Source organism: Cervus canadensis, chromosome 2 (assembly GCF_019320065.1).
Source record: "Cervus canadensis isolate Bull #8, Minnesota chromosome 2, ASM1932006v1, whole genome shotgun sequence".
Lineage (NCBI taxonomy): Eukaryota > Metazoa > Chordata > Mammalia > Artiodactyla > Cervidae > Cervus > Cervus canadensis.
The window spans coordinates 111424033-111446163 of record NC_057387.1 but is presented as its reverse complement, the minus strand read 5'-3'; the positions used below and the strand labels follow the sequence as shown (position 1 = coordinate 111446163).

The 22131-nt window shown below is 54.4% G+C and overlaps 2 protein-coding genes across 4 annotated transcripts in view; one reads left to right on the top strand and one right to left on the bottom strand.

The window, feature by feature from the left end:
* Positions 1-14911, top strand: part of RAB17 (RAB17, member RAS oncogene family) — a 39426-nt gene extending 24515 nt beyond the window's left edge. For all 3 annotated transcript variants that reach the window (XM_043462080.1, XM_043462081.1, XM_043462079.1), the window contains exons 2-6: positions 2829-2988; positions 9587-9738; positions 10105-10230; positions 13775-13868; positions 14108-14911. In XM_043462080.1, coding sequence (XP_043318015.1) covers positions 2829-2988; positions 9587-9738; positions 10105-10230; positions 13775-13868; positions 14108-14220 — 645 coding nt within the window. In that variant the 3' untranslated portion in view covers positions 14221-14911. The remainder of the gene's footprint in view (positions 1-2828; positions 2989-9586; positions 9739-10104; positions 10231-13774; positions 13869-14107) is intronic.
* A 5559-nt stretch (positions 14912-20470) lies between these two features.
* On the bottom strand, positions 20471-21237 carry PRLH (prolactin releasing hormone). The gene is made up of 2 exons (XM_043462082.1): positions 21138-21237; positions 20471-20667 (listed from the first exon to the last, which is right to left on the bottom strand). Exons 1-2 carry the CDS (start codon positions 21235-21237, stop codon positions 20471-20473), a joined length of 297 nt encoding a protein of 98 aa, XP_043318017.1.
* Positions 21238-22131: the final 894 nt, after the last annotated feature.

Genomic DNA, 22131 nt, shown 5'->3' with positions numbered 1-22131 from the left:
TTGGTAGAATTCAGCTGTTGAAAGCCATCTGGTCCTGGGCTTTTGTTTGCTGGAAGATTTTTGATTACAGTTTTGATTTCCTTGCTTGTGATGGGTCTGTTAAGATCTTCTATTTCTTCCTGGTTCATTTTTGGAAAGTTATACTTTTCTAAGAATTTGTCCATTTCATCCAAGTTGTCCATTTTATTGGCATAGAGCTGCTGGTAGTAGTCTCTTATGATCCTTTGTATTTCAGTGCTGTCTGTTGTGATCTCTCCATTTTCATTTCTAATTTTGTTAATTTGGTTCTTCTCTCTTTGTTTCTTAATGAGTCTTGCTAATGGTTTGTCAATTTTGTTTATTTTTTCAAAAAAACCAGCTTTTAGCTTTGTTGATTTTTGCTATGGTCTCTTTAGTTTCTTTTGCATTTATTTCTGCCCTAATTTTTAAGATTTCTTTCCTTCTACTAACCCTGGGGTTCTTAATTTCTTCCTTCTCTAATTGCTTTAGGTGTAGAGTTAGGTTCTTTATTTGACTTTTTGCTTTTTCTCTGAGGTAAGCCTGTAATGCTATAAACCTTCCCCTTAGCACTGCTTTTACAGTGTCCCATAGGTTTTGGGTTGTTGTGTTTTCATTTTCATTCATTTCTATGCATATTTTGATTTCTTTTTTGATTTCTTCTATGATTTGTTGGTTATTCAGAAGCGTGTTATTTAGCCTCCTCTTTCACTTTTATCAAGAGGCGCTTTAGTTTTTCTTCACTTTTTCCCATAAGGGTGGTGTCATCTGCATATCTGAGATTATTGATATTTTTCCCGGCAATCTTGATTCCAGCTTGTGCTTCATCCAGCCTGGCACTTCTCATGATGTACTCTGCATATGAGTTAAATAAGCAGGGTGACAATATACAGCCTTGATGTACTCCTTTCCCAATTTGGAACCAGTCTATTGTTCCATGTCCAGTTCTAACTGTTGCTTCTTGACCTGCATACAGATTTCTCAGGAGGCAGGTAAGGTGGTCTGGTATTCCCATCTCTTTCAGAATTTTCCAGTTTGTTGTGATCTACACAGTCAAAGGCTTAGGCATAATCAATAAAGCAGAAGTAGATTTTTTTTCTGGAACTCTCTTGCTTTTTCTATCATCCAACAGATGATGGCAATTTGATCTCTGGTTCCTCTGCCTTTTCTAAATCCAGCTTGAACATCTGGAAGTTCACAGTTCACATGCTGTTTAAGCCTGACTTGGAAAATTTTGAGCATTACATTGCTAGTGTGTGAGATGAGTGCAACTGTGGGGTAGTTTGAGCATTCTTTGGCATTGCCCTTCTTTGGGATTGGAATGAAAACTGACCTTTTCCAGTCCTGTGGCCACTGCTGAGCTTTCCAAATTTGCTGGCATAGTGAGTGCAGCACTTTCACAGCATCATCTTTCAGGATTTGAAATAGCTCAACTGGAATTCCATCACCTCCACTAGCTTTGTTCGTAGTGATGCTTCCTAAGGCCCACTTGACTTCACATTCCAGGATGTCTGGCTCTAGGTGAGTGATCACACCATTGTGGTTATCTGTGTCATGAAGATCTTTTTTGCATAGTTCTTCTGTGTATTCTTGCCACCTCTTCTTAATACCTTCTGCTTCTGTTAGGTCCATACCATTCCTGTCCTTTATTGTGCCCATCTTTGCATGAAATGTTCCCCTGGTATCTCTAATTTTCTTGAAGAGATCTCTAATCTTTCCCTTTCAATTGTTTTCCTCTATTTCTTTGCATTGATCACTGAGGAAGGCTTTCTTATCTCTCCTTGCTATTCTTTGGAACTCTGCATTCAAATGGGTATATCTTTCCTTTACTCCTTTGCCTTATACTTCTCTTCTTTTCTCAGCTATTTGTAAGACCTCCTCAGACAATCATTTTGTCTTTTTGCATTTCTTTTTCTTGGGTATGGTCTTGATCCCTGCTTCCTGTACAATGTCACAAACTTCAATCCATAGTTCTTCAGGCACTCTGTCTATCAGATCTGATCCCTTGAATCGATTTGTTACTTCCACTGTATAATCGTAAGGGATTTGATTTAGGTCATATCTGAATGCTCTAATGGTTTTCCCCACTTCCTTCAATTTAAGTCTGAATTTGGCAATAAGGAGCTCATGATCTGAGTCACAGTCAGCTCCCAGTCTTGTTTTTGCTGACTGTGTAGAGCTTCTCCATCTTTGGCTGCAAAGAATATAATCCATCTGATTTCGATGTTGACCATCTGGTGATGTCCATGTGCAGAGTCTTCTCTTGTGTTGTTGGAGGAGGGTGCTTGTTATGACTGTACGTTTTAAGGCTTTCAATACAGTGTGAAATACTAAAATGTTTTGAGATCCTTGAAACACTAAACATTTTTGTAAACAGGTTTTCTGGAAACTATTTACCAACCAGTTTTAATCCGTGAACCACAACTGAGAGAGTGCTGTATCTCTTGGGCTTTTCAGAACATTTTTGGAATAGCTACGGATTTTGCAAAAGTGAGAGGTGATAGAAGGAGGAAAGTGAGTCGGTACGATGACTGGCATACAAAGGCTACTTTGCAGGGTCTGAAGATGTTCGTATACATTGGCCTGCAGGGCACTGGGGACATGCTTTCCCAGCACATCACAACAGACCTGTGTCATAGCTATCGGTCACTCCGATTTCCAGATGGCAAGATGGGGTGCATAGTGGCCCAGGACTGGCAAGCCAGGTGCCTCTGACTTAGAAATCCATTCTGTTCAGGGCTGTCCATGTTTGGTCAGTGTCCCGGGGGTGAGCTTGCTGAGATCATTTGGCATCAGACATTCAACCTCCTTGCATCACTGTCTCTCTGCAGGGCATGGCGCAGGTGAATGGGGTCCTTCGTCCTGGGGCCGCCCCGGGCCAGCCCTGCATCTTCAAGTTGGTTCTCCTGGGCAGTGGCTCTGTGGGCAAGTCCAGCTTGGCTCTCCGGTATGTGAAGAATGACTTCAAGAGTATCCTGCCCACTGTGGGATGTAAGTGATGGGACAGGGCACCCCTTCCTCAGTCTCCTAGTGGGGAAGCCAGAGCTGCTGACCTGGGTGTGGGGCACATGGGAACCAGCCACCTGGGAATTTCTCATGCCCTCCTGGAGCCTCAGGAAGTGCCTGGTGCGTGCCAGGGGCACAAGGTCCTCTGTGGGCCGGCAGGCATGCACACGGAATCCAGAACTCAACCAGGCTTCAGCTCAGCTGGAGTCTGCGGGGAGGGAGTGAAGATTCCAGGGCTGAGTCTGGCCCTGAAGGGTTGGGTATGTGAGAGATTTTGTTGGTGGAGGGGGAGCCCAGATGAAGCATCTGTCCCCACGCTCTGCCACCCGGCCCCCTAGACAAGCCAGCCTCTCACTCTGGCTGGTTGCCCTCCCACTAAAGCTATTCCTTTTCTGCCCGGACTCAGTTTACCCTCCTGGCTTGGATTGGAGGGGGGGGGATGGGTACTGTTGGAAGGGTTGTCAGGGAGGGAGGCCCCTCTCTCTATGCTGCTTAAAGAGGCTAACGAGTCACAGCCTTCAGAGGGGAAGGACTTTGTCTGTGGGCAATCAGCCTCCTGCACACCCTGTCTAGGGGTGAAACCCCCTCCCACTTCCCATCTGAAATAGGGAAACCAAACATGTAGTTTGTGTCAATTCGCTTGGGAGGCAGCCCAACGTGTGGGAAAGACACCTAATTTGGAATGAAGCTTTGGTTTGAAATTTGGACTCTGTTATGGAGAGTCCCTTGGACTGCAAGGAGATCCAACCAGTCCATCCTAAAGGAAATCAGTCCTGAATATTCATTGGAAGGACTGATGCTGAAGTTGAAAGTCCAAGACTTTGGCTACCTGATGTGAAAAGACCCTGATGCTGGGAAAGAGTGAAGGCAGGAGGAGAAGGGGACGACAGAGGATGAGATGGTTGGATGGCATCACCGACTCAATGGACATGAGTTTGGGTAAACTCTGGCAGTTGGTGATGGACAGGGAGGCCTGGCGTGCTGCAGTCCATGGGGTCACAAAGAATCGGACATGACTGAGCCACTGAACTGATACTAATACTGATGGATGAGCCTTCCATTTCTCTGCATCCATTCATTTATTCACTCATCTATTCACTCATTCATTCACTCCCTCTCTCACTTAGTAAGTACCTGCTGGGTGTGGCCTCTGCCCCCGGCCCCTAATAGGCGTGGAGGATTTTCTAAATGCCAAGCAGGCACACCGACATAGAAACTTAACACAAAATTCAATGCACAGTCTTTGGGGGCCCTCAGTCTTCTCAGGGTGGTTCCTGCATCCCTGAGGCATACAGGGCCAAAGGGACTGGCCAGGGCCAGGGCCCTGGAGTTGGTGGTGGGACAGGCAGAGCAGAATGAGGGGCTGGCCATGGGATGGAGCCGTGGGGACAGGACTGTGGATTCAGGCCTGCCGAGGGTGCACATGGCAACCTCTTCTCCTTCACCTGTGATACTGGACTGGGCCTTAAAAGAAAATATACAACGAAGTGCTAAGTCTGGCCTCCAGGTGGGTTTTAGTCCAGAGCAGAGACCACAGAAGGGGCCCTGCCGAGCTGGGATATGGGGGGTCGTGTGCCTGGGTGTGAACCTGGATCTGGACAAGCCTTCCAGGCTGGTCCTTGCTGTCTCCGTCCCCTGAATCCGGATCCAGGTTCACACCTAGGCACACAGCCCTCCGTATCCCAGCCCAGCCGGAGGGTTGAGATCTGACCTGTGAACTCACAGGGCTCTGCCTGTTTTTGTGAATAAGGTTACTTGGGAACAGAGCCCCGCCCACACCTGGGTATTCTCAGTGGCCAACAACCCTCTGGCTGAGGGGTGTGTGTGTGTGTGTGTGTGTGTGCGCGCGCGCGCGTGTGTTAAGTTGCTTCAGTTGTGTCCGACTCTTTGCGACCCCATGGACTGTAGCCCACCAGGCTCCTCTGTCCCAGAGATTCTCCAGGCGAGAATACTGGAGTGGGTTGCCATCTCCTCCTCCAGGGGATCTTCCCGACCCAGGGATTAAACCCATGTCTCTTTAATATCTCCTGCCCTGGCAGATGGGTTCTTTACCCACACGTTTCAGTGACGTCTCTGGAGGGGTGGTGACATCTAGCGCTTGTGTGCGGATTTGCCGGTGGAACCAGCTTGGACCAGCTGGGCCTTGTGTGAAGCAGGGGAGTGGCCAAGGGTGCTGGGTTTCTCCCCCGCCCCCTCCCTGCTGAAGGAAGCTTTGCTGGAGCCCAGGCGCCCCGAGGAGTCACCCACGTCGTGTTCCTTGCAACCCGGAGGCAGTTCATGACTTTTACAAGAAAAGGGAAGGCTTCAGAGGGGGCTTGAGTGAGCCGGAGCAGCTGTTTAATTAAATTAAAAGGTCAAAAAGCAAAACCTTTCCTTGTGTTAACGTTTAGCTGAGACTCCTTTGTATTGGGGGCCAAAATATGCAAGCTGAAGGAAAAACCCCAGTGAGTTCTTCAGTCATGCAGTGTCCACAGGGGGTCTGTTCAGCTCAGCAAGTGGAAGGCACGCCTGCTCCCAGGGGCTGGGGAGGGGCCAGAAGCATCCCCTGGTGTCCCTGCCACTGGGGCCCCCTTATTGAACCTGAGGTGGAGCCAGAGGAGGTCGGAGCCCTGCTTTGCATCACCATGAAGAGCAGCGTGCCAGGCGGCCCCAGTTCAGATTATCATCTGATGAAAACGCACCAGTGTGTCTTCTCCCCCTGCATGTCCCAGATACGTGAATGGTTCCTGGTTCTTGGTCTGATCCTGCCCGCAGGCCCCGGCTTGTAACCAATATCATTTTAGGCAAAATCTCCAAGTCTGTTTGCATATCTTGGGAGTTTACCTCTTAATCACTCTTAGTCTTTACCTGTGAACAGGTAGAAAATTTGGTCAGCAGTTTTCTGAACAAGGAAGGTAATACATGTGGGGTCTTTTCTGGAGCCAGAGAGTCTGCAGGGCAGGGGGTAGAAGTTGGCATCAGTTACCAGCCCAGAGGGCTGCGTAGGGGCCCATGTCTCTCTCTCTCTCCCTGGAGACGAGGCGCTGTGGTCTGTAAACAGCCGGCAGCCTCTTGTACCACATCATTGCTCCAACTGAAAACCCTACCCCCCCTGGAAATTTGTTAGGATTTTATTAAATACATTGATTTACACTCAACTATGAGTTGTCAATTTCAGAGTAGAAAAGGAAAATGTCAGAAGCTTAGACAGCTAAACAGAGGAAACAAACGTGAGTTTTATGCCCACCTGTCACCCGGCAGTGAGGGTTTTTAGGATGAGACCAAAATGGAACTCAGAAGTGTGATGTGACCTGACACAATCAGGCGAAGCATGTGGGCAAAAGGCTGCTGCTCCCGCCAAGGAGCCGAGGAGCCGGGAGAGGGGAGAGGGAGGCGGGGGAAGGGACGTCAGGTGCCAGACAGGCGCCTCCTCTCTTTTCTCACGGGTTTGACAACACGCTGGGAAGAGGACAGTGTTGACTCGTGGCAAAGGGGGAAGCTGGGCTTTCGAAGGTTTAAGGAAATCAACAAAGTTCTTGCAGCGGATAGGCCTCCTTACAAGGCCCGCGCGCAGCCCTCACCCTCATGACGTCAACAGTCCTAGTGGAATTTCGTCCTGCTCAGGTTTCCCTGGTGGCTCAGAGGGTAAAGCATCTGCCTGCAATGCGGGAAGATCCCTGGGTTGGAGAGGGCCCCTGGAGAAGGAAATGGCAACCCACTCCAGCTGGCAGAGTAGGTTTCTCTCTGAGCCCTCTTTTCTTCGCTTATGGGTAGCTGCCATCCTGGTAACTGGCTGTGTGTCTGCATGGCCTCTTCTTGTGTTTGCAAGGGATAGAGAAAGAGAGACAGACAGGGAGAGAGACAAAGAGACACAGAGAGGGAGAGACAGAGAGAGAGAGACACACACACAGAAAAACAGAGAGACAGAACATGAAGGGGGTGCATTCTTACAAGGGCACTAACCCTGTTTTGGGGGCCCCACCCTCAGGCAGACTTTCCTTGTAGCTCAGTCATTATAAAGAGTCTGCCTGCAATGCAGGAGACCCAGGTTCAATCCCTGGGTTGGGAAGATCCCTTGGAGAAGGAAATGGCAACCCACTCCAGTATTCTTGCCTGGAGAATCCCACAGACAGAGGAGTCTGGCAGGCTGCACAGTCCATGGGGTTGCTAGAGTCGGACATGACTGAGCACCTAGACCACCACCCTCAGGACCTCGTCTAAGCCTAATCACCTCGCGAAGGCTCCATCTCCAAATACCATCACGCTGAGGGTTAGGGCTTCAACCCACTGACTTTGGGAGAACACAGTCATTCAGTCCATAGCACCTAACAAGTGTATATGACTCCAGGCTTGTGGATGAGCAGAATACAGGCCATGCAGGCAGAGGCCCCGTCAGCGGCTTCCATTTAGGAGCTGCCCCAAACTAGATTCCCGTGAGAGAGAAAGGTGATCTTCCACTTTCTGTGCTAGAATCTCAGCCCAGACGTGTCTCTTACCCTCCATCTGTAGTGGATTGAATTGTGTCTGCAATGATACATCCATGTCCTAATCCCCAGTACCTATGGCTTTACTGGGGAAGAGGGTGTTTGCAGACATAACTAGTTAAGGCTATTCCTGGATTTCGGGTGCACCCTGAATCCCATGACCAGTGTCCCTGGAACAGGAGAGCACAGAGATGCAGAGGGGACAGCCCTGTGAAGACAGCGGCAGAGGGGGGAGCACCTACAAGCCAGGATCACCCATCACTGCTGCCCCTACCAGGAGTCGGGAGGGGGCGTGGAGCAGAGTCCCTCCCAGAACTTCTGGAAGGAACCAGCCCTGGTGACACCTTGATTTTGGACCCCTGACCCCCACAACTGAAATAATACATTTCTGCCATTTTAAGCCACGCATCTTGTGGTCATTTGTTCTGGCAACCCCAGGACACTCACACACTGCCCTTGGAGTGAAAATTTTCATTTCAAGCATGCGGCCACATCTGCCAGAATCTCCCAACAAGCCCCCGACCCAGCCCGGGTCTGGGCAGGGCAGCAGCTTCACCTGGAGCACCCCACCAGCTCCCCCGCAGTCTCTGGTTTAGTTCTGTATGTGACACACCCCATATGCTACAGGGCCAGAACATCTTTTTAAAAATAACATTTATTTTATTGAAGTATGGTCAATTTGCAATGTTGTCTTAACTTCTGTACAGAGAAGTGATTCAGTTGTGCACATGGATACATTCTTGTTCGTTTCTTTTCCATTATGGTTTATCACGCCACACTGAACATAGTTCCCTGCACCTGCAGTGGGACCTTGTTGTTTCTCCGTCCTGTACGTAAGGGCTTGTATCTGCTAATTCCAGACTCCAGATCCATCCTTTCCCATCCCCTCCCCCGGCACCCACAAGTCTGTTCCGTGTGTCTTTCTGTTTCATAGATGAGTTCATCTGTGTCATAGTTTAGATTCTGCATTAAGTGATGTCATGTGGCATTGGTCTTTCTCTTTCTGACTTACTTCACTTAGTATGATAATCTCTAGGTCCATCCATGTTGCTGCAGATGATATTATTCCATTCTTTTTTATGGCTGAGTAATATTCCATTGTATATATGTACCACATCATCTTTATCTATTTATCTGTTGATGGACATCTAGGTTGCTTCCAGGCCCTGACTATTGTAAATAATGCCACTATGAACATTGGGATGCACATATCTTTTCTAATTAGAGCTCTTTTCTTTTCTGGATACATGCCCAGGAGTGGGATTGCTGGACCATATGGTAGCTCTATTTTTGCTTTTTTGAGGAACCTTCACACTGTTTTCCATAGTGGCTGCACCAATTTACATTCTGGGGACAAAACGTCTTGGTGTTACTAATTAGCTCGCTTAAAGTCACATCACTTGGAAAAGCTCTGTGAAGGGGAAAAGCAATCTTCACATGAAAGGTAGATTGCCCAGGATGTCAAATGGAAGGTTTGGGGTAGCTCTTTCATTGTGTGTGATCATTAAGCAGAGACACGGATGCATAAAAGCCCAGGTGCTCACTGCCCCCAGGGGTGACAGGTGAGAACACAGACGTCTGCTTGCAGTGAGTGTGTGCAGAGAACAGGATAGTCTATCATGGACTGCCCCCTGAGGCAGGGGGCCCGAGGGCTGACACTCAAAGACCCCAGTGGGCTTGCTGGGAGGTGGGGAAGAGCAAGGATTCTAAGCAGGGATGTCAGTGGAGATGGGAGGTCGGGAGGCAGAGGTGTGGATGAGGCTGGGAGGTTAGCAGGAGGCCAGGAAGGATTTGGGGGAGGAGCTGGGTGACTGTCAGTTGCATTGCTGGACACTGATGGGGATGTGCGGACCCCTGGTTGCCAGAGACTGTTCCATGCCACACATAGTCCAGGGGATTTGAGTAGGACCCTGGAGTCTATCTTCCTACACAAAGCTCTGTGTAATCTACAAGCAAGTTCCTTGTAACTCTGCTTCTTCTGGAAACTGTCACCTTCCAGAAGAGGTGTTTGCTGAGCCTTGCCCACAGAGGGTGCCAGGGAGCTGTCTCCCACTGGTGAGCTGAGCTGTGGATAAAGACCTCGTTCTGCAGGCAAAGCTCACTCTGGGCTTGGGTTTCAGGTGCGTTCTTCACCAAGGTGGTGGACTTGGGGGCCTCGTCTCTGAAGTTTGAGATCTGGGATACGGCTGGTCAGGAGAAGTACCACAGCGTCTGCCGCCTCTACTTCAGGGGTGCCAACGCTGCGCTTTTGGTGTATGACGTCACCAGGAAGGTGAGGCTCCCCTGGGCGTGTCCCCGCCCTCCCAGGCATGAGGAAGCTCCCTTCTGGAGGCATCATGTGACTGGCCTGTGCTGGTCCTTTATATTAAAATCGTGACAACAGTGGAGAACCCTTCAGGGAGAGTTGGCCACCTCCTCCAGGAAGCCCTTGCTGACCACCCCTCTTCCTGCTGCGCAGTTGGGTTTGTGCCCTTCTGTGGTCCTCTTTCTGGAGCATCAGCATCCATCGCTCATGATTCCTTGGGTGGGTCGGTTAGACTACATTTTAACAGGGTGGCCACCGACACCTGCCTTGTCTTTTCTGGGACGGCTGAGGAGGAACACCAGGTCTGCCTGACGGTCCTGTTTTCTTTTTCAGGATTCCTTCTGCAAAGCACAGCAGTGGCTGAAGGACTTGGAGGAGGAGTTCCACTCTGGAGAAGTTGTGGTGATGCTGGTCGGCAACAAGACAGACCTGGAAGAGGAGCGGGAGGTGACCTTGGAGGTGGGCCTGGAGACTGTCCTTATGTCTCAGGAGGGGAGATGGGAGGGACCCCAAACACACCTGACCATCTACTCACACAGCCACGAGTGCATACACAATTCCCAATTCAGTTTCCTTTCTGGGCGGAGGTTTCGGGTCTCTCTTGGGAAGGTCAGACCCAGAGATGGTGGCTCCCAGCTGCAGGGAGAGCCCTGAGCATCACCATAGACCCCACACCCACCCTGGGCACCGAGGGCCAGCAGGGGCAGGCAGCACTAGGAATGAGGAAGCCACGGCCCTCCCCGCCCTCTCCCCCTTTGAGTAATGTGGGTTTCTGGTCTTCAACTTTGTGTTCAACAAACTGTTCAAGAAGTACGTGCTAAGTTGCTCAGTTGTGTCTGACTCTTTGAGACCCCCTAGACTGTAGCCCGCCAGGCTCCTCTGTCCATGGGATTCTCCAGGCAAGAATCCTGGAGTGGGTTGCCCTTTCCGCCTCCAGGTTCAAGAAGGGGCAAATCCAAATTTATTTGCTAGGAAATGAGCAAGGAACAGAGGACCCAGAAGCTGTAGTTCTTCTGTAAAATGGCCAAGAGCAGAAAATACGCTCAGGAAGGTGCCTGAGAAGTGCTGGGAGCCTGGAGCAGGGAGCACGGGTCTGCGTGTGTGTGTACGGGAGGTACAGGTGGTGTCTGTGTGTACAGGCGTGTGTCTCTGTGTGTGTATAGGAGCTATCTGTGTATGTATGGGAGAGTGTGTGTGTATAGGAGGTAAGGTGGTGTCTGTGTGTATAGGTGTGTGTGTCTGTGTGTGCACAGGTGTGTGTGTGTGAACAGGTGTGTGTCTCTGTGTACACAGGTGTGTGTGTGTGTGCACAGGTGTGTGTGTCTGTGTGAACAGGTGTGTGTGTCTCCATGTACACAGGTGTGTGTGTGTACAGGTGTGTGTCTGTATGAACAGGTGTATATGTCTGTGTGTGCACAGGTGTGTGTGTGTGTCTCTGTGTGTGCAGGTGTGTGCGTGTAGGAGGTGAGGTGGTGTCTGTGTGTGGATGGGAGGTGTGGGGTTGGGTTCAGGAGAGGCTCTGGGTGGAGGGGCAGATGAGGGAAGAGGGTGCTGGGTGGCAGGGGGTAGGGAGGGGAGGGAGGCTGGAGGCAGGGGGCTGCCGGAGAAGCCCCATGCTGCCCTGGGGCTCAGTGGCAGAGACCCCCGCGGTGGTGGTGGGCTCGGGGGTGGGGATCTGATGGGTGACTTAGGAAGAGTGTGCAGAGGCCAGGTCAGGCTGTGGGGGAGATGGGACCTGGGTTGGGAGACCCTCAGGGAGGCCAGGGGTCCAGCTCTGGGGTGGACGGGGCCTCCTCCCTGCTCCCCCGGGACCCCTGCCCTGGGCTCGGCCTGCCTGTGGATGGGGGGCCCCATGGCTTAGACTGCACGGCACCCTGGGGCCTGGGCTGTTGACCCTGGGACCCCAGACCCCACCCTGGCCTCTTCCTCACTCCGAGCTCCCACTAGGCTGGGCCTTGGGGTAGGGATTGGGGGGACAGAGTACACAGACCCCTGAGCTGCAGGTGCCTCGGCCGGGCAGAGGCCAGGCTGACCAGCAGGTGGTGAAGCTTTCACAGTAACTTGGGGGCTTTTCATCTTAAAATAATTTCAGCATTACAAAACTTGTTGCAGAAATAGTACAGATAGTTCCTGTCTGCCCTTCTCCCAGCTTTCCCAGGTATGAATGGCTTACTTAGATAAGCACAGAAAGTGAGAGTGAGTCTCTCAGTTGTGTCCAACTCTTTGCAACCCCAGGGACTATACAGTCAGTGGAATTCTCCAGGCCAGAACACTGGAGTGGGCAGTCTTTCCCTTCTCCAGGGGATCTTCCCAATCCAGGAATCGAACCCAGGTCTCCCGCATTGCAGGTGGATTCTTAACGCTGAACCACAAGGAAAGCCAAGAATGCTGGAGTGGGTAGCCTATCCCTTTTCCAGTGGATAAACTGGGGTGCCCTGCATTGCAGGCGGATTCTTTACCAGCTGAGCTCTCAGGGAAGCCCTTAAGCACAGAATGACGAGCCAATCAGGAAAGGAACAGCCACACAATGCTCTTAGTTCAGATTGTATCTCTTTTCCCACTATGATCCCTTCCCTGGTTCAGGGAGCTCTGCTCCTGGATCTGGCCACTGAGAAGTTCCCCACCCCAGTGGGCCTGGTCCCTCCTGCCCCGTTATTCTTTGAGGTCTTCCTTCCTGGCTGGCCAAGTTGTTCCTGGTTCATCTTGCCCTTTCCCGGCCCCAGCCCTGAAATCCACCATTTCCCCGAGGAGCTCTGGTTCCTTGTGTGGGGGAATGAATTTAGGAGCCAAGATCTATGCACTGGATGTTCTCATTCCATGGACAGTGAGATAACCATGAACCCCATCCTGGGGGACCTCAAGGACAAACTGGCAGACGGAAGGCTGGGGACCTGCAGTTTAGGGGCTAGAGGCCCACTGGACCAAGAAAAAACCCTCAAAGTGACCCACCTGGAACCCTCAAGCTAGTGGGGGAAAGGCAGATATTTGGGTTTCATTCAGATGACCAGGGGCTTCCCAGGTGGCACAGTGGTGAAGAATCCCCCTGACAATGCAGGTGACGCAGGAAAAGAGGGTTTGATCCCTGTTGGGAAGATCCCCTGGAGGAGGAAATGGCAACCCACTCCAGTATTCTTGTCTGAGAAGTCACACAGACAGAGGAGCCTGGCAGGCCACAGTTGATGAGATTGCAAAGATTTGGACATGACTGAGCGACTTGGGCACGCATGCAGATATGACCAAATATGAGCCACCTGAAGTCACAAATCTTCATTTGTACCAGGTCACGTTGTCCTTTAAAACACAAATGATAATGACCATCTCTGTGTCTGGGAAGGGGCTGAGAAGCTTGGGGCGGGGGGAGTGTAGCTCTGTGGGCCAGGTGAGGAGGGGTGGACACTGCTGGGTGCGATGCTGCAGGCCTGGCTGGCCCAGCCCCTGGGGCCCGCTCAGCCTCAGGCAGGACCATCTGGGGCCCAGGCTTCTTCTGGGAGGGTCCGGAGGTGAGGGTCCTGCCCGGGGAGCCCCCCAGGTCCTCCTTCATGCTGTCTTCCCGTGAACACTTCTCCCCTTCTTGGCCACACAGGCAGCCCCTGGAGTTTCCCAGCCTCCCTTGCTCCACACACCATCACTCCACGCAGGCCTGACCCCTCTGACACAGCAAGGAGGGGGAGCAGAGAAGGGCCCAGGGGGCTCCCACCAGGCTGGCCTCATGCCCCTTCCACGTCTCCTCTGTTCTCACTTGCTTTCGGAGCCCCCACCCCAGATTCCATGGAGGGAGGGGAGCCTCCCTGCAGACCCCCCTGGGGGCGCCAGGCTCCCCTCCAGTGAGCGCCACACCCCCTCCTGGCCCCACTGCCCAGTCCTGGCCGCCTTCCCCAGGAGCCCCAGTAACAGGGCGGGAGGAATGAGGTTCTCCACTGGTGCAACTGTCCTGTGGCCTTTCTGGGTCTTCCTGGGACATTTCTGATGATTAATGTGGACTTTCCACGGTCACTTCCTCCAGGAAGGGAAGGAGTTTGCAGAGAGCAAGGGGCTGCTGTTCATGGAAACCTCAGCCAAACTGAACTACCAGGTGACGGAGGTCTTCAGCGCCGTCGGTGAGTGACCAGCCCCGGAGCCGGGGGTGGGGGGGGGGCTCCTTCTTCACACGGGTCTTCTCTGGCCTCCCGGGGCCCAGGCGAATGCTGCCAGGGACCTGGAAGGGGGACAGGAGTCAAGGGCGCCTGTTTCCTGGTTCCCGGAGAGCATGAGGCAGGGCGGGTCTCCAGGGGGCAGGGTCTGCGCTGGGCTGGGGGGCTTCCCTCCCAACCGGGCTTCCCCCTCCTGTCGTCCGCAGCCCGGGAGCTTTCGCGGAGAGAAGAGAGCAAGGAGGGCCAGAGGCGGCGGAGAGACGCTCCACTGACCCTGAGCGAGCGGCCCTCGCTGCGGGGCCGATGCTGTGCCCACTAGAAGCGGCCGCTCCGGGGGCAGCCGCGAGGAGCGGGTACTCCCAGCCCGCGCCCCAGCGGTCCTCCGAGCGAGCCACGGCCAGCTCCGTGGTGACGGCGGTGCTGACCCCGGTCCACCGTCGAGCCCGGCGCGTGCCTGAGTCCTCGAGGCACAGGAAGCCGGCATTCCTTAGAATAATTGCCTCCCAAACTCCCGGGAATCGTTCGGGAGATGGTTGCGTGTCCGGGGGCCTCCAGAGGGCGTGGGGTCCACTTCCCCAGGTGCCAGATCCCACCTAAATGCCGGATGTCCTGGGGGTGGGCACGCCTGACCCTGCCTGGAGGTGACCCCCTCAGCTGCTTGGCCACCAGGCACCGCAGAAGGAGATGGTCAGAGGGGAAATCAGCCGGCGGGCACTTGGTTCTGGGCAGGAGGCTGCCCGGAGTTAGGCTGGGGGGTTTCACCTGCTCCTGGGACAGGAGAGAGGGGTCAGCAAGCACCACTGGAGCGGGCCACGTCGTCACCGGACCTCTGTGAGGGTCCCTGAGGGGGGCAGCTGGGGGCGGGGTGGGGGCCCCACTGTCCGCTTCTCCGGGTGAATATGAGGACAAGAAGCTTGGGCCCATGGGCTTGAGGACTCGGATTTCGAGCGGAGGGATACCTTGTTCTGCTCCAGTGAGTTTTTCTCCTGAAAGTAAACCCCTTTCTCGCATGTGGTCTCTGATGAGTTTGAAGGTGGGGGTTGTGACGCACGTCCCCCGAGGGGGGGCTGCGGCTGAGGTGGGCACAGGGCATCTTTCTGGCGGAGACACGTCACGGGCTCGCCTGGCTCCTCCCTTTGGAGAGGCCCCCCACGGCCCTTCTGGAAGATGAGCCAGCGGCCACGTGAAGGTGGTTCAAAGGCGGCTACTTGCTGGGGAGGTGGTGACGCTGCTTTCCCCTCTGAGACTGTGATAAGCAGGCGTGAAATTTTAAACAAGACGTCACTGTCATCCCCCCCCCCCCCAAAAAAAAAGTGGCTTCACTTTGTCAACTGTAAGGATCAACAGGACAAATGTAAAGCGGCCTTCCCTGTTGATGCCGAGCCCCTGGACGTCCCCCAAATGCGTGTTTCTTTCCTGGACAATTTCCCGGTGGAACCTGGCAGCTTACTGCTGCGGACCCTGCGCTTTCTGACTGCAGTGAAGGTTTTTATACGACCGTTCCCTTGCAGATGGAGCGTGTGAGATGTGAGCCCTTGCGGGGTCAGACTGTGTCCTTGTGCTGTCTCCTCACTCAGGGTAGCAGGGCTGGGTGGTTTAGTTGCTCCCTCGTGTCGGACTCTGGAGACCCCATGGACTGTAGCCCACCAGGCTCCTCTGTCCATGGGATTTCCCAGGCAAGAACACTGGAGGGGGTTGCCATTTCCTTCTCCAGGGGATCCTCCGATCCAGGGATTGAACCCGAGTCTCCTGCGTTGCAGGCAGACTCTTTACTGACCCAGCCACCAGGGAAGCCGGCTGGGCTGGGACTCCCCACCAAAGGACGAGACCACTTTGGAGGTGGCGGGAGGCTGAGGTTGGCTCGGCCACTAGATGGCACTCCAGCCTCGCCGAAGCAAACCCCACTGCTCCAGGTCTAGAGAGTTGCTTTGCTGAACAATAGATGTCTTTCAGAGGAGTAACCCATCCATGATGAAATAGGAAGTGGGGAAATCATGCTAGTTGTAGGATGCCCATATATGTGATTGCTTTCCTCCTATCTTCTCAGGCTAGAATTTATTATTAAAGCATATTCTTTGACTCATTGCCACCTCCCTCCTTCAAGCCTCCCTGCCTCCCATCAGAATGGGATGGGGTGAATGGTGACCCTGGAGCCTGGGGTCCCCATTGCCGGGTGTGATTGCCCCTTTCCCTCTCCTCCTCCCCCACGGGGCAGGTGGGGCTCAGCCCTGGGATCACCTGGAAGCCTCTGTAGGCAGTATCCCTGAGCCCACCAGCTCCGTGTTAGATCTGTCTGCAGGATGGCATGGGCCCTGGAAGGTCTAGACCCGTCCAGTGACCTGATATTCAGACACGGGGAGCTCTGTGGTGAGGGCAGGGGTTCTGTCCGTCTGTCTTTGCATGGGGCTCCCAGTGCCTGGTACGATTCTGGCATATGCCAAGCACTCAGCAAATGTGTCCCAGGAGAGGACTGAAGCCGTTTTCCCCAGCATTGTAAAGAAAAGGCAGGTTTTTTCTAGAAACAGCCTCCGCCACACCCAGGCACAGGTGTTTCTGGAGCTTCTCTGTGTCTGCTTCACACACCTGAGCTCAGCCCGCCCTGGACCGTGAGGTTGTGGTGGGTGTAGAACCTGGAGGGAGATGAGTCCATGGGGTTGCGGGTGTTCCGGGCACAGATTCTCCGGGGTAAACGGTCCTGGGGGAGGCCGGTCTGTGAGCTCTGTCCTGTCTGCAGCTGGGGAAGCCACTCCAGCCCTTCTCACAAGCCAGGGGGTGTGTGTGTATGTGTGTGTGTGTGTGTATGTGCGTGCGCGTGTGTGTGTGCATGCAGGTGTGTGTGCTCGTGGTTAGGCAGGAGGGACAGCAGAGCTGAGAAGCAGCCTCCGGGAGCAACCCTGCTTCCTGCCTGTGGTCCTGACCTTTCCTCGCCCGCTCCGTTTCCAGCTCCTCCTCCGTCTCCCCTGGAAGAGCCCCCTGTGCCTGGAGGGGCTGACTCAGGAATCCATTCTTCTCCTTTTAAAATAGTCCCTTTTCAGAGGCCAAATTTAGAATAACTTGAAATCATCTTACCATTTGTAAGATGTTGAATGAAAAGAAAAAAAAAAGGAGGAAGGGGAAAAAAGGAGAAATACCTCCTTTAGAAGAATCCACTCAGGAGGAAAGAATCAGAGACTCAGCCTTGTGCAGCCCACGAAGGACAGCTGGTCTCAGCAAGGGTACCCCGGGGGCCCGAGTCCCTGGCTGGGAGCTGTTTAGGAGACAGGCTGCTGTCACCGGGTCCCAGGACTTCTGAAGATCGTTTATGAGCAGACGGGAAACTGAGAGGGTCTTACAGTCTGCAAAGGGTCAGGCTCGGGTCCTGTCGGAGTGGGGCCCGGAGCCCACCGTCAGATACCATGCCGTAAGTCAGACACAGAGCGTTCATGCTTCAGCAATGGCCGAGTCCCACCCTGCCCTTGGACCCAACTGCTCAGATGACAGGAAATACAGGGCAGGACGGAAAGAGGCGGTCAGAGCACTTGGGGGAGCAGGCGCCACATGCTGCCTGTGGATCAGCCTACCAGGTAACACGCCTGGGCTCTTGTAAGAGTCTCTGTCGTGACAAAATCAGACGACGGGGGACTAGCGGGAAATAACTAACCGTGACCCTGAATCTACACTGGAGTCAAAAAAAGGGGGGGGCAGCTAAGAGTTCCTTGCCTTATTTGGGGAGTTTTGAGTATGGATGAAAAACTCTATGATATTATGGAATTCTTAAAAAATTTTTTGAGGCATGATGATAATTTTGTGGTTATGGTGGAGATTGTCCTTCGTTTGAGGAGAAAGATGCAGAAATGTCTAGGGGAAATGTGATATCTACAACTCACTTCCAAGGGGTAGAGAGAGCAGGGGAGAGTGCGGGAGAGAAAGTAAATGCAGTGATAATCGTGGAAGCTATTAGTATTTTTATTGATTAACTTTAGTAATTTTCTGGTGGAACCGTTAGGGTTTTCTTTGTATAGTGTCATGTCGTCTGCAGACAGTGCGGGTTTTACTTCTTTTCTGATCTGGATTCCTTGCCCTTGCATCTTAAAACAAGCGGAACCAAGCCCTGTCCTCATCCCTTTCCTTCACTTTTATCTCCCTCTCCTTTCCCTTCACAGACAAGCCTTTGAAACAATCGTCTTTACAGACTCACTCTCTATGTGATTCTCAGGCGGCTGGAATCGCCCACCATGATCCAAACATTGGATCATTTTGATCCCCTCATCAGAATATTACTCTTGACCCACTTCCTCCTTTTTACATGTTCTTTTCTAAGGACTGTGGGCTTCCCTGATAACTCAGTTGGTAAAGAATCCACCTGCAATGCCAGAGACCCTGGTTTGATTCCTGGGTCGGGAAGATCCGCTGGAGAAGGGATAGGCTACCCACTCCAGTATTCTGGCCTGGAGAATTCCATGAACTGTATGTATGGGGTTGCAAAGAGTCAGACACACTGAGAGACTTTCACTTTCACTTCTAAGGGCTTGTTACATTTTCTCAGACTCCAGCTATTATAAGTGGAGGGTAGGGACTTTTCTGGTGGTCCAGTGGTTAAGATTCTGTGCTTCCAATGAGCCAGTTTGATTCCTGGTCAGGGAATTAAGATACCACATGACTTGCAGCCAAAAAAAAAAAAAAAAATTAAGTGGAGGGTATTAGGTACCATCAGAATATTTTTGAGCTTTCTTGTATGTTTAAAACTTCCATAGTAGGAGTTTGGAGAATACATAAAATCTCCCATCTCCCCAATTCTCTGGGCTCAGAAGATGAGTTCCAGGGGCTGCCCTGACTGGGTACCAGGTGCTGCGTGGCTGGAATCCGGAGCCCTTTGCCACACTGATGTTTCCACATCTGCAGCACCCGGGGCTGTGAGCTCTTCTATTTAAAGTGCACAGCTGAGTGGCGTTTAGCACGGTTACCACCTTGGCCAAGTTCCCAGACACTTTCAACCCCCAAGGAAGCCCTGTGTCCGTGGAGCCGTCCCCAGCCCCTGGCAGCCACCAAACCACTTTCCGTCTGTGGACTTGCCTCCCTGGACCTTTCTTACAAATGGAATCACACACGAGGGGACCTTTGGTGCCTGGCTGCTGTCCTGTTGCATCCTGTTTTCACGGTTCCTCCACGTGGTAGCATTAGGAAGAGCATCACTCCTTTCCATGGCTGAGTAATAAGCCGTGGTACGTATGCATAGACCACGTTTTGATATCCATTCATCTGTTGATGGGAGTTGGGGTTATTTCTACCTTTTTCGGCTGTTGTGCTGCTGGGAACTTTCCTATACAAGTGTGTGTTTGAACAGTGGTTCTCCGCTCTTTGGGGTGTGTCCCCACAGGTGGGAGGGGGCCATGTGGTCACTTTGGGCTGATCTGCTTTCCTGGGTTCTCCGTGCTTCCAGCCCAGGCCCAGCACCTGTCTGCCCTGGGAGGGGACTGGCCGCACTCCTGTTCCTTCGTGCACACGCAGCCTGGGGCGGTGCTGACCAGGCAGGAGCTCTCCTTGGGAGGAGACTGGCCCCTGCCCTCCCTCCAGCCTCCCTGTGGCTGGGGAGGGGGCAGCCCTGACCCAGCCCCATCCGGGCGGTGTGGGCCGGTTCAGCCTCCTCCAACTGGCCAGTGAGCATGGACGCCCGCCTTCCTCATCGGGCAGGGTGGCCAGGCCGGAGTCCTGCAGGCTGGCTTTGTGTCCCGGCCCCTGCTGAGTGTGCACAGGAGTCCCAAGGCCCCGGGGGGGTTCCTGGGACCCTGCAGGCAGGGTGCAGGCAGGGGCCTGATGGGCCCGAGCTCTGGGTTCAGAAGCAACTGCCCATCTGCTCCTGGCTCCAGCGCTGGAGGGGCGGGCACACCTCGGGGAAGGGGGTTTATGCTCATGGAGCATCCACACCTGTCGGCAGGTATGCAGGGGCTGTGCTGCCCAAGCTCAGGACTGAGGTGCGTGTTCCCAGACCCAGGTTCATGTGGGAACCGGGGCTCCCAGAAGGTGGGGACGGAGCTCAGTTGTCCAGTCAGTGGGCGTGTGCCCCCGACACCAAAGCGAGCTCGGCCTGAGACAGGACACGGGACATCCCCGTGCGATTCAAAAGGGACGCAAGGTGGGGTTGAAATACTTGGACCTAGGAGTACTGGGAACAAGCACCCCCTGTTTCTTTTTCTTCCATGAGTACCAACAGGGAGGCAAAAAGAGCTGCGGCAGAGAGGGGACAGGTGAGGCCGAGGGGCTGTGATGCCCTCCCTGGGGTCCTTTGCACAGCAGCCTCGTGCAGTGAGCAGCCTGAGCAACCGTTCAGGGCGGCTTGTGGAGGGGAGCGGTATGGGCTGCACGTGACCATGGCCGTCCTAGCCCCCTGCTCAGTGCCGGGTGCCCTTAGGCGAGTCCCGGAGCCTCTGGGCTGCTGGGCTCTGAGGGTCCTTCTAGGCTAACATCCCGCGAGGGAAAGGACCGCCCGCTCTGTCACCACACAGACACATGTGAACAAGCCAGCTGCTTTTATTAGGACTGGAGGGAGGGTCGCCGGTGGTGGAGGAGGGGTCGGGGACAGGCTCCTGCCGTTACTCCTGGACGAGCTGGGCCATCAGCCGCCCCAGGAGGGCTCGGGAGGGCTCAGCGCTGCCTTCCAGGGGGAAGCAGGCCGGCACGCGCCGGGGGCCAGGCCTGGCTCTGTCCCCCGGGGCAGCTCTCCGCCGGCCAAAGCGGCCCACAGGCCGGATCCCGCGGCCCGCGTACCAGGCAGGGTTGATGTCGGGGGCTGGAAAGAGCGAGAACAGCGTGTGGAGGCCTGTGCCCTGGTGCGTGCAGCCCTGGTGGCTGGGCTGGGTGTGTGCTCGGCTCACGGCTGCCCGTCGCCCAGGCCGTGCCGGGACCACCCGCCCGCACAGGAGGGCTGCCTGGAGTGCCCATTTCTGGTGCTGGAATGGCTTCGCGAAATAGGATTTGACTCACACCAGGACACACTCCCCTCCCCTTCCTGTCCCCTCAACCCCGTTCTCATGGGCAAGGTGCACTCAGCCCCAGGTCACCCCTGTGGTGAGGAGCGACCTTCCCTCGTGTGCTGGGCCGGGACCCTTGGGAGCAGGTGTCGGGGCCAGCTGGGGGAGGGGTCTGGGAAACAGGAGGCCAAGCCCCCAGCTCTGGGACGCTTAGCAAGGACGCCCCAGCTCAGGAAGTGGCCAGGCCCCCCTCTGACCCCTGGGGGCGGGGGCGGGTTGGGATACTCACTTCGGATCTCCATGGAGTGCTGGTGGGCTCGGCTGGCAGCCCCCCGCAGGGCCAGGCCCAGCAGCAGCAGGCAGAGGAGCCAGGTGCCCGCCGCCTTCATCCCACTAGCTCCTCACAGAGGCCCCACTTGGGAGGGTACAGCCTGAGGGCAAAGGTGAGCGCGCGTGAGCACAAAGTGGGGCGGCACGGATAACGCCTCACACACTGTGTGTGTCAGAGTGGATGTGTGTGAGTGCGTGCACACATGCATGTACACGGACATGGGTGTGCACAGGTGTATGGCAGGTGTGCATGGGGTTACACGCGTGTGCACGCCCAGCCGGGCTCCAGTGTGCACGTCTCTGCTCTGCTGGGGTGGCAGTGAGCCCGGAACAGCAGGCGCGCCTGGCTCTGCGCACAGTCCCTCGCTCCCCCGGGGACCCAGGCTCTGCTCTGTACAGTGAGCGTTCGATGAGGGGACCGCGTGTGTTGGCCTCTCCTGGGCTCCGTCGTGTTTACCAGGAGCCTCTGTCATCAGAAGGAATCCGGGGGGAACATGAGCTGTGGGTGCAGAGAGCTGGGCTGTGTTGGTCGTGCCTCAGTCTGTCTGTCTGTCCATCTGTGTCAGGGAGCCAGGAGTGTGGGAGGCCTCTGCTCATGGTGGGTGTGCACGCTTGGCCTCGGCGGGGTTGGGGGGGACGGCAGAGGCGAGCAGGTTGGTGGGTCCCTGCCAGGAGGAGCCGGGTGGCTGCCAGGTGGAGGGGCTGTGGCCCAACCTCAGACGTGACCCAGGGGCTGGGGCCGGGGGGCGCTGAGCCCGACCGTGCTCTGGGCGGGGGCCTGGGGGCGCCAAGCCTGACCGCGCTCAGGGCCGGGGCCCCCGGTGCAGGGCTCTTTCCCTCCCTCAGCCCGGTTCCACCCTGCTCCCTGCCCGTTGGAGAACGTCAGCTGACAGCCGCGCACTGTGGAAGGGTCGTCACCCCCCCGTCCCTACCAGGGACGCTCACCACCCCCG

Excerpts from the sequence above, each read along its gene's own strand:
- PRLH (XM_043462082.1), bottom strand. The coding sequence starts at position 21,237 with ATGAAGGCGGCGGGCACCTGGCTCCTCTGCCTGCTGCTGCTGGGCCTG. Across the intron at positions 20,668-21,137 it reads GCACTCCATGGAGATCCGAA|CCCCCGACATCAACCCTGCC; the intron begins GTGAGTATCCCA and ends CGCTCTTTCCAG.